General features: G+C 41.8%; 1 protein-coding gene across 2 annotated transcripts in view; it reads left to right on the forward strand.

Annotated features, from left to right (window-relative positions):
* The first annotated feature begins 655 nt into the window (after positions 1-655).
* The window catches only part of RANBP3 (RAN binding protein 3), a 387515-nt gene continuing 371974 nt past the window's right edge, over positions 656-16196 (forward strand). For both annotated transcript variants that reach the window (XR_015302612.1, XM_086947244.1), the window contains exon 1: positions 656-740. Coding sequence is in view for 1 of the 2 variants with exons in the window: in XM_086947244.1 (XP_086803370.1) it covers positions 719-740 (22 nt within the window). In the remaining variant the exon portion in view is untranslated. The remainder of the gene's footprint in view (positions 741-16196) is intronic.

A 16196-nucleotide genomic window follows, 5' to 3' on the forward strand; every position in this document is an offset into this window, starting at 1 on the left:
ACAGCAAATCAACAAGTCCCACAATATGTCACCTTTTCCACTCAAACGCTAGAAGTGGTGGAATTTTACACAAAAAAGGAGAGCTCCAGCATCTGTCAAATCTCCAATTAATGCAATTCCTTGAACACATAGTTAGCTTTTATTCCCTAGGAGAAAAGACTGCAAGTCACAAATTCCCTTAGCCTTATGTAAGCAATTGTTGTTCTTCCGCCATATTATGAACATGAAAACGTCGCCACTGAAAGTAAGAGGAACGGCATGGGAAATATTAATGGTTCAATAAAAATGTCGCTTTAAATTTATGTGTACCGAATACCTGGTCATTGTTACTTTGTGATGCAAAAGTTCAACAGTTTATTTTACAATACATTGTTGCACATTAACTGTTAGCTTTCAAACGATAACCTAGATCATGTGCTATAATGTCAGACAGCCACGATTCTGTATTCCAGTGTTATTGTTTATTGCGCACTCCAGCGCTGAACTGTGCATCAACAGGAACGAGACTGTCCCTCCAACATGGCCACCGAATTTACTGGCGCGAGGCGAGCCCAGGGAAAAACTGGCTCGCGCAAGATCCGTCCTAACGTCTCCGGCAGGGGTAAAGGAGGACGCTGAGCGTAGTGCGCACGCGCCTCCGGCGGCCTCGGCGGCTTCTCAGTACTGGCTTAGCAAGCGGAATACCGCGGTGCTTTGTGGGAATCCCGAAGGGAGTAAAATGGCGGACCTTGCGAATGAAGGTAAGGGAGGGGGTGGCGTCCGTTGGATAGCTGGAGAGGTTCTACTGGCTTGAAAGAGCTAGTTGTACCCATGCCTTTCCCTTGGGACTAGGGGTACTGGTCGGCCAGACGGGAAAGTGGGTTAAAGGCACCGGGCGGGGGGAGGCGAGAGCGCGCCCATTTCTTACATAGAAATAAACCAGGCCTCCCGGTTGGGCGGGGGCATACTTTAGGGCAGCAGGCGGGCCCGGAGCCGACTGCCACCCCGCCTCCCCATCACTGACATAACAAAGGTTGCGCGCACACAAGGCACTTGTGTTTACTCACACGGGCACCTGCACCTCCTGATAGGCCGCTATCTGTGGATTGTGTATCAGCTGAAGTCATGGCAATATCCTCCCTGTATACCCTTTTAACCGGCGTTTTGGCAACGTTTGGAAATGCCGCCAGACAGCTCTCCACCCGGTTGGATGCGTTGAAATCTCATCTGTTCAACTTTGGTGGCATCTCGTTGTGTCATATGGGAAAGCTGTCTGTTAAGTGTCAAGTCTTCTCGAGAAGCGCGCCACCTGATACATCTACTGCTACTCAGCCTGTTGGTGGAGTCCACCAGTAATAGAAGAATTACATTTAATATTTCATTACTTTAGACTACCCATTACTATTTTCCAATTTAATCGTAGGTTTTCTTGCAATTACACTACCCAGTAAATCACGTGTTTGAAATTCAGAACTGATCTAAATGTACAGTGAGCCAGTTGAAACCTACCACACGATTGCTTGCTATAAATAATGTAATAGTTTGTTGACACTCAATGACCTATCTTTGTTGACACTCAGTGACATAAGTTAACCGCGATCAAATTGGTCTTACATTGCTTCATAACTTCTTTATTAGTGACCGTGAACAATCTCCACGCAGACAAGGTGTGAAAAGTTGCTAAGGAAATTTATTTAGTAGTATCCAACAAAGGGTCACCAGCCAACTGGCCAGCCCTTCAAAACTACACATTCCATAGAACGAGAATGTTGCATCAACACTCTTAGCTATTTAACAGTGCAACAGACAGCTTTCATTCTTCTGTTTACTTTTTTTTTTAAACAAACCTCCAATATGCAAATTTAGTTTACATCTCGTGATTGCAGTTATGCGATAGGTTTGTCAAAGGAAAGACCACGAGTGCAGCAGGAGGGTGGTTGTTATATAGCTCTGTTTATAGACACACGCTCTAAAAAGTTCAAGTCGTGGTCAGACACACACAAGTGCAGTCCAAGCTAATTCTATTGCTTGTCTGGAGACGTTATGGCCAGGCTTAAGGTCTTCAGCCGGGTCACCTGAGGACGGTTGGTAACCCTAACTTGCATTGCCTGTTTTACTTAGTTTATGTTCATATTTATTTAGGCATGCATCCGTAATTGGTGATCTAGCACAAGTGCTCAAAACTGTGTTGTGCTATAATCTGCAATTAAAAAGAAACGAATAGCATAATAAAAATGCGACATCACTATGTTGACGATGGCTTTATAAACAAATCTATTGAAATCCGATTGCGGTACATGCATAGTGGCATTTTTACTTTTTCCAAAAATTGTAGTTGTTGTCGAGGTGCACATTACTGACACTTGAAGTCAAACAAGAGAATATTCGAAGTTAAATAATTGACGTTTAATTTTTGAGCACGTCGTTGAAAATATATAAGGCTTCCATTTTTTTTTCTGAACGTGCACACAAAAAGCCATCAAGTTCTGTCTGTCTAGAAGTTTAAATAGGGACAAAAAGACAGAAATAGACCGTAATAAAGTGTGAGGCCGGTACCTGGCTCAGGGGTTAGAGGCGGCAGACCCGGAAGCTGAGATCGGTCCTGGACCAGGGTTCAATTCCCCACCCCGGCGGGTCTTGGGCTAAAAATTCCACGGACTCGATAATTCTCGCTCCGGTGCCTTCTCGACTCATGGGTTCACACTCTGCGACTCTCACACTCTGCGACTCTGGGCAATAGCTTGCTTAATCTCCACAACGGCCCCTCGCGGCGGGATGCCTGACTTTCACCTTGTGGATACCCGCTGGGGCTATCACACAGGGGAATATCAGGACGGGTTCCCTAAGCAAGCGCCGGGACACCCACTGCGGGTAGCTGTGCGCTATATAAGCTCAACTACATTTACATTTACCTACGCAGAATATAGGAAGGAGAGATTAAATAAATAACGAGCTTTCGTAATTAAGCTTTAAACTGTTGATGTGCATGTATGTTCTTTAGTACAATGCTGACTGTTTATCCAGGTGTATTGCACATGAGTGAATATAAGGTATGGTTTCTTACAGCCGAAACCCTTCAGGCTTCCATGCGCACGGGTATATTTGTACATTAAATGAATTTGTAAATAAACCTGTTGCATGCCGATTTTATTCACAAAATAAATATGGGTAAATTGAAATAGCAATGTATAAATAATACATGCCAATAAACCTGTGGCCCTGGGTGTCGAGTGCACAGCGGAGCTCGAAGCCCTGACTGATTGACCGCATCTGACAGACTAGTTAGGACCGGTGCCATGAACACATTTCCCCCGCGTTACGTTTTTCTGTATATAGGGACTGTGACATCAAGTACTCAAATACAGAGCTACAATTTCAATGTAGCACATCTTGCTAGAGTTCCTCTTTCAAAGTATGGTATGTTCACCACCAATGCCACGATTAACATTTGGGATTTTTAACGAAAAGAACCATCTGCTTTACTCAATTTGTTTTTTGCAGAATGAAAGACTGGTGTGAGAGGTGACATTTTGACCCTACTGTCCTCTTTTAGAACGGAATGCTGACTCGGGAGTAATTCTCTAATTGTGTTGCATCTTATGGTTGCACAGTTTCTTTTCCAGTTTCCCGACACAGAACAAAATAACTTGTGCACATCATATTTATCACTTTTTTGACATTTATCTGCAAAACATTTTACACCAACCTGGCTTTAATCTTAATAGTATTTCCATATTATATGCTGTTGTACCTAATTTCCGTGATCCAATAACTTTAACTAAGTAGAATAAATACATGTGCAGTTATTTTATTTGTTGCTCAAACTAAATGAGACTTTGGGTATTATCACTTGTTACCTCCGTAGCAAGACGCACCTGAAGTCAGAGAAAAACGGATGGTGTTCACAGAAAAATAAAATACCAGTCTAAAAGCTATCTGGATTGTTGCAAGGCAGCAGTGGATTAGCACAAAACGTTCTAAGTACCACTAATACTGCTTTAAGCCATGTAAGCCAGATCATAGAGTACATTATTGAGGGAGTTCTTCCTGCATTTCTGGGCAAGCAACGCTGGGATTCTTTTCACTTCACAGCCAGTTTAGCTCTCCCCATAGAGAATACAGTTGACAGACATTTTGTCCAACCAATTATCAGGACTTCTTCAAGGCCACAACATTTTGTATGCAATTAATTTTAACGTGGTCTTTTTTTCCTGTCTTCTATGTTGTTACATTACATGGTCATGTCACAACTAGTGTTGTTGTGTTGATCAGAGATGTCTATAATTCTGATGTAAGGCTTACCTGGCACGTGAAATAAGCAAACTTTTCTAGTATTATGTACCCTAGTTTTTTTTTCAAATTTTTAGGTGTCGCCTACCAGATAGCCTCTTGTGGACCGTACCAGAAACTTACAGATGGCTTAGAGCCCACTGCTTCTTGCCATTTGTTGACTATATTGCCACTCTCATTCGCTTACCTCTTAATTAATGCCTTGCCTTTATCTTCTTGTATGTTCCTACCCTGTAGGATAGCCTCTTTATGGGCTTTATGATTGTTTGGCTGGATTGTATCCCTCCACTGCTCACACTTAGGGAACTGCTCTTTTTCGTCTTTTAGAATTCCATGAGTGTGCACATGTTCTAGGTTTTGCGTGTGCTTCTCCTCCCACCCAGCTGCACACCCCCATGCTCTTTGTTGCTTTCTGCCTCCACTTCGCCTTTCCATCACACACTGTTTTTCCTTTCGATTCTCTACCTCGCCCGCATATTAAGCCTTGCTCCCTTCTATCTTTTCCTGTGCAATCATTTTGCCCTAACTCTCGCCATATCCTCTCCAACCTGCTCTCTTCGTCCCCTCCTTTGATGTTTATTCCACCTCTCTTGATTATATATATATATATATATATATATATATATACACACACAAGTGAATTCTTTTTTATATCCAAGTTGCATTTGTCATCTGAAATTAGAAAATAAAAAAAAAGATGTCCGCCATGTCATTCAGTAGGTGTGTGGATGTATGATGCGTGCTAGTCTTCTGAATGGTGCATCTTCTTGACGTCATGACAGATACACTTCATGATGTATAGCACTGACACAAACATTGTCATGGGCCAGTAGATCACACAGGTGAGCCCCCTTGGCCTTCGACTTTGTGTGTATATATGTGTGTGTGTATTACATAAGGAAACGGTTCACATGATTTGTATATATACTTCCAAAGCCTTGAAGGAGTCTAGGTTGTGAGGCTGAACCGTTGTATTTATTGTATTTCTTCTTCAAACAATTGCAATTCCTGTCAAGTGTAAAGACCCTGGATTTCGAAAGCCAGCTTTAAATAATGTAGTGTGTGCGCATTCCTGATCAGTTGAATTTGGTTTGTTCCGACCAAAAACTAAAGTTCATGGAGTGTCAGATAACACTAAACCTGCACCACATTTTTTTTCAAGCATCACTTGATTAAAGGAATGCAAATTGTGCGTGTGGAAAATGTAGCCACAGTCTTTCAGTTGTGTGACATTACAAGTGGTAGTCAGGGTTGCAGAAACCTGAAATACATATATTGAAGTAAAGTTGCGATTAACAGGTTACATAGCAACGTGAGTCTGAACACATTCTACAATTTAAATACTAATCGTGAGTAGCTGGGTATAGCTAAGGAAGGTGAGGTTGATGTAGGGTTCGGGTGAGGAATGGTTGAGGGGACATGCATTCATGATTTTATTCGAACAGAAATCTTGTTTAATTAATAGAAGCGTTAAGATGTGGGTAAGGCTGGGCTCCACTCAGAATGATACCTTCCCTTGATTATTGCTTTGTAGATGGGATTGCTGAGCAAGTCATTAGAACGGGCCTTATAAGAACACCCTCTAATCTGCAGATCTACCGTTCCTCCTGGACAGACCAGAGTAGGGCTGCTGTTAAAAAATAAAAATCTGTTCCATTTTCTGATAATGCAGGTGTCTTTAGAGCGTAATTTAGCTCTGTACTGAATTCGCTTGTGTTATGAACCCAGATTATCAGTCCGGATGGTTTGGTGAAGGGGCATCCCTTCTTACTGCAGATCAGAGGCTGCTTCTCCGCTTTGAATATTCCAGGCCATTTATTTGAGGTAAACAAATCACTGTCGTTCTTTCTCAGGTGTGCTGCGACGTTTTTGCCCTGCCAAACGGCAAGTGATTAGTCCAAGAGTTAACTCTAAATAGCAAGCCCTGTCGGATTTCTCATACGTACTTTTATGAATTTCAATCTAGAGGCACAAAAGCAGCTGTCAAACTCAAATGTATCAGGCCTACTTTAGCATGCCAAGAAGTTTAAATGGTATTATTAACAATGATGCCGGATGGTGTTGAAGTAATAGGGCATCTCAGGTCAGATGTAAGTGTATGTATTCCAATTATCGTACCTTATTTTGACTGGATTATATAGTCACACAGCTAGGTGCAGCCTGGGTCCTCGCCATGAATTTGCTGGAAGAGAGTGGCAAAACCCGAACAAATCAAAGTATAATTCAAGTAAAACTTATTTACTTCATGTTGGTGTTAGATAATTTAGGTACTGATGTACATTGCCATTTCCTTCCAAAGTAGGTCACTGGGATAGAGCAATATCGCTTCGAAGGTATTCCCACCAAAATTGGTCTTTCCCATTTTATCTTCTCGATGTGTTTTAAACAGGCCACATTTCAGTTATAGTGAAAGGTAGAAACCCTACCCAATAATTGTATAGGTGTGTGATGCCCTGACCTCTTAGTTGAATTTGCTCTCCCCTGTTTTGACAATGAACCATGTTTGTGTGTGTGTGACTCATATTTTTTTTTTTTTTAAAGCACCAAATGTCACAAATATTAATTACTTTAACTTGCAGCTCTGTTTTGGTCCTGCTCGGCTGCATGTTATCATTTCAGACAGAAGATGTAGTGCAACCACTGCAAGATTGATAGCACTGTTCTCTGAGCTTCTTGCTGGTCGAAAGTGCCTAATACGTCTAGATTTGTTGTTCGTTTTGTTATTTAGTTGGCATAGCAATAAAAAAGAAGCAAATACATTGATGCGCCCGAAGCCTATGCTGTAAAGCTTTTTGTGGTGGGTGTCTTGGAGCTATATTAATTCTGCCAAACATCAGCCTGTACCCAGTCTGCTCACCTTCAGAGGTTCCACTACATTTAGACGTGGTGAAACCAGCTAATTTCAATGATGGATGGACCTTTGGTCCTTGGGGGGCCAGTGGCTTAACAGCAATGGCCTACTTCAGTTAGGCTGTTGCAACCACTATGAAATGCTTGACAATCTCCCTCTTGCATTGGGCATTTCTAAATATGATTGGCCACAACTAGATGAGTAAATATGGTGTCTGTGCCACCTTGAGCCTTCCTGACTGACCAGTTGACCTCGTGTTCATTTGCTGTGGACATTTATATTCATAAAAAGCAAAAAAAATTCTCAGTTGATAAAAATGGTTGTTTTTTGTTTCTATTCAAAATCTAGTTTTGTTGGGTGATACGCTTCCCAGGTTGGCTTATGTTAAAAAGCTTTGATTAATGTGACTGTGATTTTGGGCCACATCCAGTTATATCCCCTAAATGGCTATGGTATGCCATTTCTTTAATCTGGGTTTACAGCTCATTTGTGTCATTACGTATTACCGCCAATATTTTTAAACATACATAAAGTGAATTTTGGCTCCCGCAAGAGGAGCGTTGCTTTCTAATCTAATGCATTGGTCTACTTGGTGCATCACTCCGACTCCTTTGGAGTGCTACTATTATAATGCACCATGGGCTATTTTACATCTCAAAAACTACATTGAGTTATTGCACATTAAATACATTTTCATTGATGCATTTTATCCAGAAAGTAATCATGATTTATTTTGTTTGTTCATTCTAGTAGGTTTTAAAAAATGTTTTCTCAGGCCTCCAAACGCAAGTCAGACCTGATGACGTTGCCAGTGCTTGTTCAGTTTGTAGTACATCCTGCTTTAGTTGTTTTACAAGAGTTGTTTATTATACTTTTTTTTTTAATGGGGGTTGGGGGGAGGGGGGGAGTTGAGCTATAAAAATCACTGGTACTTAAAGAAAAGGCTCCCGCATCATTTTTGAAGCGGGCTAAACTAAAAAAAAAAATCCAAAAAATGTTTTTTATTATATCCGTTCAAAGGACACCACCTGCCTGCAGATTTTTGTGATGGTTAATGTATCTTTGAATTACTAGATATTTTTTATTGCACAAAGATGGTTGCCACTTTTAAGCACCTTGTTTATGTTTGTCGCACACGCTTGCAAAAAGGTAAATTAGCATCACACTAACTTGATGGGCCAAACCTGTTGGCTTTGCGAGTGCTCAATAATTTGTTCTCTGCAAGTCTATTCAGTGCAAGATTTTCTCTACTCGGCCAATGTTGTCCCCTCAGATGGGACTTAATATGCTTTAGACTGCAGCTTTTACTGACCTTTACCAGTTGTAAGTATTCTCACAATTGTTAGTAAACATTTGTGATGTATTAATGACTGACCCATGCTTTTGTCTGCTCTAAGCATGAAGCAACTTTTACTTCTTAAGTACATTTGATATATATTTAAAATCAGTTTGACGAATGGCTTGTGGTAGGAGCAGTATTTGGATCTTTCTGCAGTGTTGCTTTTGGGAGCCTGACTGAATTCTGGTAACATTGTTATATTCAACTTTTTTTGTGCCCCAGGTCATGTTCGATTTTCAGAAAATATTTGTCATTGTAGGTGATCTGCGACCTGATTTACTGTGGTGAGTGTTTGAGTAGTGATTCATCACACATATTGTCACCCCCAGTTACAATTACGACTTTCATTTATGTTCACTTGGTAACTCTTACCTGCGGTTCATGCTCTGCATGCCTACGAGTGGTCCAAACATTTTTTGATAGATTCATATGATGCGAACTTGGCCCAAAAACATTAGTGCTGTCTAGGAGCACCGGATTACATTACACATTTTTTATTCTTAAATTATTTGCCCAGAATTATTAGGCCACATCTTCTCAGAACAGCAGTGTTGCTGCTTTTCAGTAAGCTCATAATATCCTAAAGTAGGGACGTGTAAATAGGTTGGGCTACTGGTGCTTAGTACTTTAAGCCTCTTAACTAAACCAACTCCTTAGGGCAGGGAATGAATTCTTTGTCCTTCAAGTTTCCCTTGAATATGACCTAAAGCTAGGGTCTTCTTTGTAAGCTAATTTATGCTGCACTATCACAACTTACTTGTGGTATATGAGATGGAACGTGCTGGCCAGACTAGTTTTCTTTGATTTGTGCATTGCCTGCCAGCAACGACCTGCTTAGATTGTTCTTTAACATGTGGCAGTTATTTAATCTGAAACACTTGAAAGTTCCAGTTCTAAGTTTTCCTGCGCTAGATTGGTTTTGAGTCGAGTGCTGGCTTCGGATGGGGCTGAAGATTTCGGAAATTGGAGTGCACCTATTTGTCTGGAAATGTCTACAAAGCTTCTATTTTATTATTCAGTAGTTATTAGCAAGGTCTAGTTGTTTGACGCATGTATGTCTTAAGTATACGTGTTCTAAAATCCCATATCAGTACTGATTTCATTCATAGCAGTTTCACTGTTTTGGTAAATGGAAGTGATCATTTCTCCAGGCAGCTGTCAGCCATTGATTGACACTAAAGTGGTTTCAGAAGTGTGGTTGCTTGCTATATTGTTTAAGTCAGAGTATCGTTTCAGGTTAGTTTGCCCACTATGATGTCATTTATTAACTACCATTAAACTTTAAACCCATTTCTGATTAGTAGGTTCATTCTCAATTTTATTAATTTCTGAAGAGCAAAAAGCGTACTCTATCTAGTTTCAGGTTTCTGATTGTGAATTTCAAAATTAGCCTATTCCTGTTCAAATAGTATGTCTATTACAGTTGGCATCTATTTACATGCATTTAGGTTTGGGTGTGCTCCGAAGTACATGTTTAGACTGTGGAGTACATGTTTAGCTAATAGATTAGGGAAAGTTATGAGAAAAAGGTAACTTGGAAGGGGTGTGGGTACATGCTGTTTTTTGTTGTTGTTTTTTTTTGGCCCAGCCCTCTATATTAAATAGCTTTTTTCATTCCAATCATTTTGTAAAAATCTAAATATCTCAACACGGAAGTCTTACTTAGAATTGAAATTAATATGGACTAAAAGTAAAGGGCTCTGTGTCGAAGACTAGTGTGTTTATGTGAAGTCATGTTTTGGTCATTGCAAAGAATACGGTTTGTCCTGAGCATTCTGGAGGGGAGAAGCCAAAACTGTAAATACTCCACTCATGCTCTGTTGAAATGCAATCTTGACAGAACTGGTAGTGCAGATAGTAAATTATTGTATACAACAGTCCTCGAAAAATTATAAAAATGTAACTAGACCTGCAGGGCTAGTGACTTGACTTAAAAAAAAATCTACTTGACCTACTTGTAATGCTCTTGACCCATAAACTGGTTTCAAATGATGTGATTGTGGGCAAATATTTTAATTAATTGAGCCGCCATTTTCTTCATTATCACATTCGAGAGCACCTCCAAATCTATAAGTTCTGCATGTCTGTTGTACAAAACTCTTTTGTTTGATTTAATAGATAACTTTTTTTTCCATATATAATACAAATATAGCAGCATATAGGATACACATGACCCCTTACTTGATTGTAGTTCATTAACAGCATTGTCATCAGGGCAGGGGCAGGAATGTTTCTCAAATCACGTTTAATAAATGCATAACTAAAGCATGCAGTGGTAGCACACTATTTGTAAACAGATTTTACATTGGAATGGCCACCAACTTTCCAATTGACATGCAGCCTTACTGATAAAATAATATAGTATACAAACAATAATGTTTGGAAATAGTTTCTGCAAATATTTCTCATTTGCACATCACCAAGTAAAGTGTTCTGGTTTGTTTTGCTCCTATTTAGCTCTTTGTTTGCATCACACTTCTTAATTACAAAAACATTTGCTTTTGTAATTCCTGATATATTGTAAAATATTTGTTATATTAATTTACAGGCTATTTATTTAAATGTTATGTGTTAGAGAAAAATAACTGACATCTGACTTGACAAAAACCGTTCTCTCTATTAAGAGAGAGAAAATTAAACCTCATTTTCCACGCAGCAATTAGTTAAAAGACAGGCAGGGGGAGGGAGAAAGTGCAAAAGGAAATAAAGGAAGCAACAACCAACAAAACTTTCTGCACAAACTCAATCCGATCTCCAACCAGATCTTTCTCTCATAGAAATCTACTCCGACAAAGGAGACCCACTAAGCGGCACTGCAGAAGAGAGAAAAGACAACTCCAAAAATGCTGCACAACTCTCTTCCAACCAAAAATGTATACTAAATTCTGCTTCTTAAAGGACACAGGATCTGCTCTTTTCATGTGTCACAGGGATTCAGGGCTTGCAATCACCCCCTCAACCACTAGAAAGTGGAAGTCACATGGAGGAAGACCGTCCTCAGACAAAATCTGCTAAATGCAGACTAGGTTAGGGACCGACCAGATCTCCACCATGGCCCTAGGACTTCCGGACCATACTATGCCTACACTGCACAAACTGGGCACACAGCCTAGTTGATCGCATCAGAGGTCAACGCAGCTTACAAACATGATCCAGAGCTAGTCTCTGCCCGCTCCCCTCAGTGGACTCAAAACTGGAACATAGAACCACCTAATTTAAGGTCCAGAAGAGACACCAGCATCAGGAGTAAGAACTGCAAAACAAATGAGCCACTAACTATAAAGCATTTGGACAACCCGATGTCTCCAGACCAGGGCCAAAATGGACGGGACCAGCTTCCACAGAACCAAGAACAAATGCAAGGCAAAGAAGGGCCCAAAGTAGGAAAGGCTGGAAAAGTAAGTCTGTCTTAAACCAGGCAGGCATCTACTCCTCTTTTTAGGTTAACTTCAGGTCAAACTGCAACCACATCCATTGATGGGAATGAACAACCACCTGAATCTGTTATGACCATCAGCCCATCACAGGAACTCTATGCCAAGCCACCCCGGGGACTGTCGAGGAGGGGGCTCAAACTCAACCAATGCTCCAACTAAACTCAACAGCAAAGAACCAAAAATAGAGAGAACTCTGAAATAAGCACCTGCAGGACATGCGCCGGAACAGACCACTTCCAACAAGCTTGCGGCCTAACTACATCCAATCAACCTGGGCCCTCAGGTAGCACCAGTTAATGGTGACAGTCAGACTGGTTTGGACCCCACCATCAAGAGGGATAACCACCAAGAAAACACCACAGTTCCTACTACACTCACCAAACCACTGATCAGACAGCGAAGGTCAGATGAGGCAGCCCAATCTCTTCCTGATGGGCATGGATGTGGCACTGTGCCTTGGGAGGCACAACTCGTCTGACCAAAGCGGGATTCATGACGTTGACCTATTCGGCAAAGAAAGGTCAGGGGTAAGGACCAAAGCACTGCCTGGAAACTAATACTCAACCTGTTGCTCTTCTGAATTCGTGACACACCAGACACTCGTGGCAGCAAATTCACAATGGGACACTAACTTATTTCAGTCCAGAATATAAATCCAGAGGATCGCACTACGTCCTAAATCGAGGAAATATAGTCGGGCTGCTAGCAAATATTCTGTCTTGGACAGATCTGTCCTTAACAGACTTGGGTTCAATAGAATTTATCTGCTGCAATACCCCACTGGGGACTCAAAAAGACTATTTGGAGAACATCTAACACTGCATTTAAAGTCTTGCGGAAAGCTCCTTCTTTGGGAACTAAGGAATAACCATTATCCCCTTTCACAAACCTGACTATCCTGCACATCTGCTATAAGAGGGCAGGGGTAACCCATCTGCAAACAGGGTCGTCTAACCAGAACAGGCCAGCGCTTATTGAAGGACCTTGAGCATCTTATCCTAAGGGCCACCAATGGGAGGTTCGCTGAAGACAACCCTTTGGCAGCCACCTACTACTTTTCAACTACAAGCACAACAATAGATTCCACTTTGTCTCCCTTTCCCTGTTCAAACAGGTCATTTCATTCCACTTGGGAGACCAAGACGATAGTCCCCACCGACACCAAGAGCTTTCAATAAAAATAACTATGCCCATCTTTGAACGGTCACAGGCTGCACCTGAGTCAATCTCTGCTATCTGCTACAAGAAGATCAGATTTGCACAGGCAACAATGGGGCATCTTTCGCAGTCCGTCACATCTCTCCTCAAGGCATTGTCTGGAGCAAGTGAAATAGAGAAATGGGAGTCTTTCACCACCAACATGGCAGAGACTTTTGCTGTTCCACTAAAACCAAAGGTGCACCAAAACAACAACTGGGCGAGGCCCATCCCAAAAACGCAATGGGTCCAAATCAAGAAGGCCAAAAGAATTATTAATCGCATGGAAAGTTCTCTTCACCACAACCCATCTGACAACGCTTCTCGGACACTACTGTGACAGCAAAAATTACATCTAAAGAGATTGTAAAGGGCTGGCTGCCAGCAGGCAAGGAGAAGAACAGGTCTGGGCAAAACCCTACTCTGATTTCAAGCGCAAAGATCGTGCTAGATTTTGGGGCACATTCAACAACCTCACTTGTACCTCATCGAGGGGGGTGTTACCTCCCACATTTCTGAATGGGTAAGATACCTAGGGGACCCCTTCCATCAAGACTGCATCCCGCAAACTACTGGGCCAGAACCAAAAAAACATTAAATTGGAAACGTCCCCACCGTCCAAGTAGATGAAGGCAATTCCTCCAACAGAAGTGAGCACAACACTCCTACCATCTCCAGCACTCAACATCCCAGCAGTTAGAAGGCACTTTGGCAAAGATGTGAGAGAGGGGGCCCCTTGCATTATTCAAACAGGATTCAGAACTCTAAGCTGAAGCATTAAAGCCTCTCTTTTCCGAAATAAGGCAGATTGCTGCAATTTAATGTTCCTGGAGGGGCTCAATAATCTCTCTGATATTTAAAAACGGCAACTAGTCCCTGCTTAAAAACTATCGTTAAGTCGCTCTTAGACAATAAGGTGAAATACTTTGCAGGAACACTCAGAGAAACTCTTGTGTTCCAATGAGACATCAATCATACCGCTCAATTAGACATAGTTCTCAAAGTTAGCCGGCACAACAACAAACATCTTGGCTAGGTCACTGCTACTTGACAAAGCAGAAGCATAAAAGAATGATGTTACATCTATGCTTTATTGACTACAAAGCCACCTTCGATTACGCAAATCGTGGCAGACTCTGGAGTAAATTGGCACGTTGATTGATTACACAGACTGCTAAATCTGTAAATCACCACCCTTCATACAAGTACATTGGCACAGGTAAAGATCGGTGGCAGCTCATTTTTATCAAGATGCATACTGACGAGCAAGGGGGTCAAGCAGGGATGTCTTGGCCCGACCCTATTCAATCTCTTCTTGGAATACTTTGTACCGTCAATGAATGCCTGTAATTCCCATTCCCCTAGACTAGGAGTCCTAGCACTGTCAAGCTTTCTATATGCAGACGATATAGTCTGGTCAGCCACACACAGGTCGGCCCACAGCACCTCCTCGTCTCAATACAATAATAATCTGAAGCAAGTGGCCTGAACATCAATCTTGAGAAAACAAGGACCATGACAATTGGCAAAAACTACAAGAAACCACTGGCCTGGTTCTGGGGCATAACACGCGTCGAAGCAGCAACGGAATACAAATACTTAGGGGTGATCATAGCCCGGGGAGGTCACTTTGTGCCCAGAAAGAGTCAATCAAAAGAAAAAGTTTCACTTTAAGGATCCTTAGGTCAAAATTAAAAGGTCCAACATTACTCTCCTTAGTTGGAGTAATCCAGGCCAAACTTATACCAACGATAGTTTAGAGCAGTAAACTACAGAGCGGCTGGGCTGCTAAAACTCTGGACCGCACCGTAGTAAGAGCATATAGAATCCTCTTCAGCCTACCAAATCACACCTCGCCATCACTGATCAGGCTGGAGTTTGAAACAAAGGCAGACCATGGCAAGGAAAGGAGCCTTCATTATCAGCCGGGACAAAATCCCGAAGGCTCCACCAGGAACCTTCAATCCCTACCTATGGTTAAGAACTGCAACAGAGAGCCTCCTCACCAGCCATGACTTACCTCAATGAGTGCCCGTACAACACAGGGTTCCTACAGCGTTTGAAAATCAACCATCAGCAGTGCTCCATTAAAAAAGCTAGTGTGGAAATCAGTAAAGCCCCTATCGCTGGTTGAAGACAAAGCTGCATAAGCAAGGACTCATGGCTGGATGACATTGAGCTCTTATAGCGCACTGGCACCTCAAATGCTTAAGCTACTCAAAAACCATTAAAGACCAATTCTAGAAATATTGACTGGGGTTACTACAATGCGCTCAACTCCTTCCGCACTGGCAAAGGCACAGTGCAGGAACTGCTTGCCGCTTATGTGGCACACCCAAGAAAGATCTGCTGCACCTTGTATGTGCTGCAAGGAACTCTTGAAGGAACGGCAGCAGCTCCTAAAAGTTAATTTTAAGCAGAGTTGTGTTTGGAGTCAGAGAGGCCGTACAGGCCCGCTTTGCACCAGAGGATCTGCAGCTGAACTGCTGACTAGTACAATTCCTGAGACTGGTGGCTAAAAATATGTCAGATTGCTGACTTAGGGGTTTCTGACCCTAAACAACTCCACGCCCTCTACAGGCACATCTTAAATTCAAGCAGAGCTTTACTTTTTATGCATGGCCTCACTGTATTTTAATGTCAAGTTAATCATTGCCGCAGCTACCACCAAGGGCTATCCCGCCAATGCTGCACAATTTTATACCTAGATGCATTCTAAGAACTGGAATTCCTTATTTTAAATGACTTCTTTCTGCTCACACAATATTTGATCACTTTGTAAGGACTTAATGCTTTATTTCTCTTATGCAATGTTTTTAAGTAACTAAAATGAATTTTGACTTAACTTCCTGAGATAAAGCTTAGTTGAGGCACATCAAAATCTTCATGCGCCTATCCCGCTTCCCTTATGTCATGCGTGCCTATCGTAAACCTCAAACAGACAATAAAAATATGGCTATCTATGTGGATAATAAAGTAGACAAACATTTGATCGGTGGAATGCTTTAACCCCTTCGGTGCTCACGACGGACCCTGGCTGTCACGCGCCACGGTGGGCATGCGTGCACGACGGCCAGGGGCCATCCGAATCCTGCCCACCCAT

The sequence above is a fragment of the Lissotriton vulgaris genome, chromosome 12 (genome assembly GCF_964263255.1).
Source record: "Lissotriton vulgaris chromosome 12, aLisVul1.2, whole genome shotgun sequence".
NCBI lineage: Eukaryota > Metazoa > Chordata > Amphibia > Caudata > Salamandridae > Lissotriton > Lissotriton vulgaris.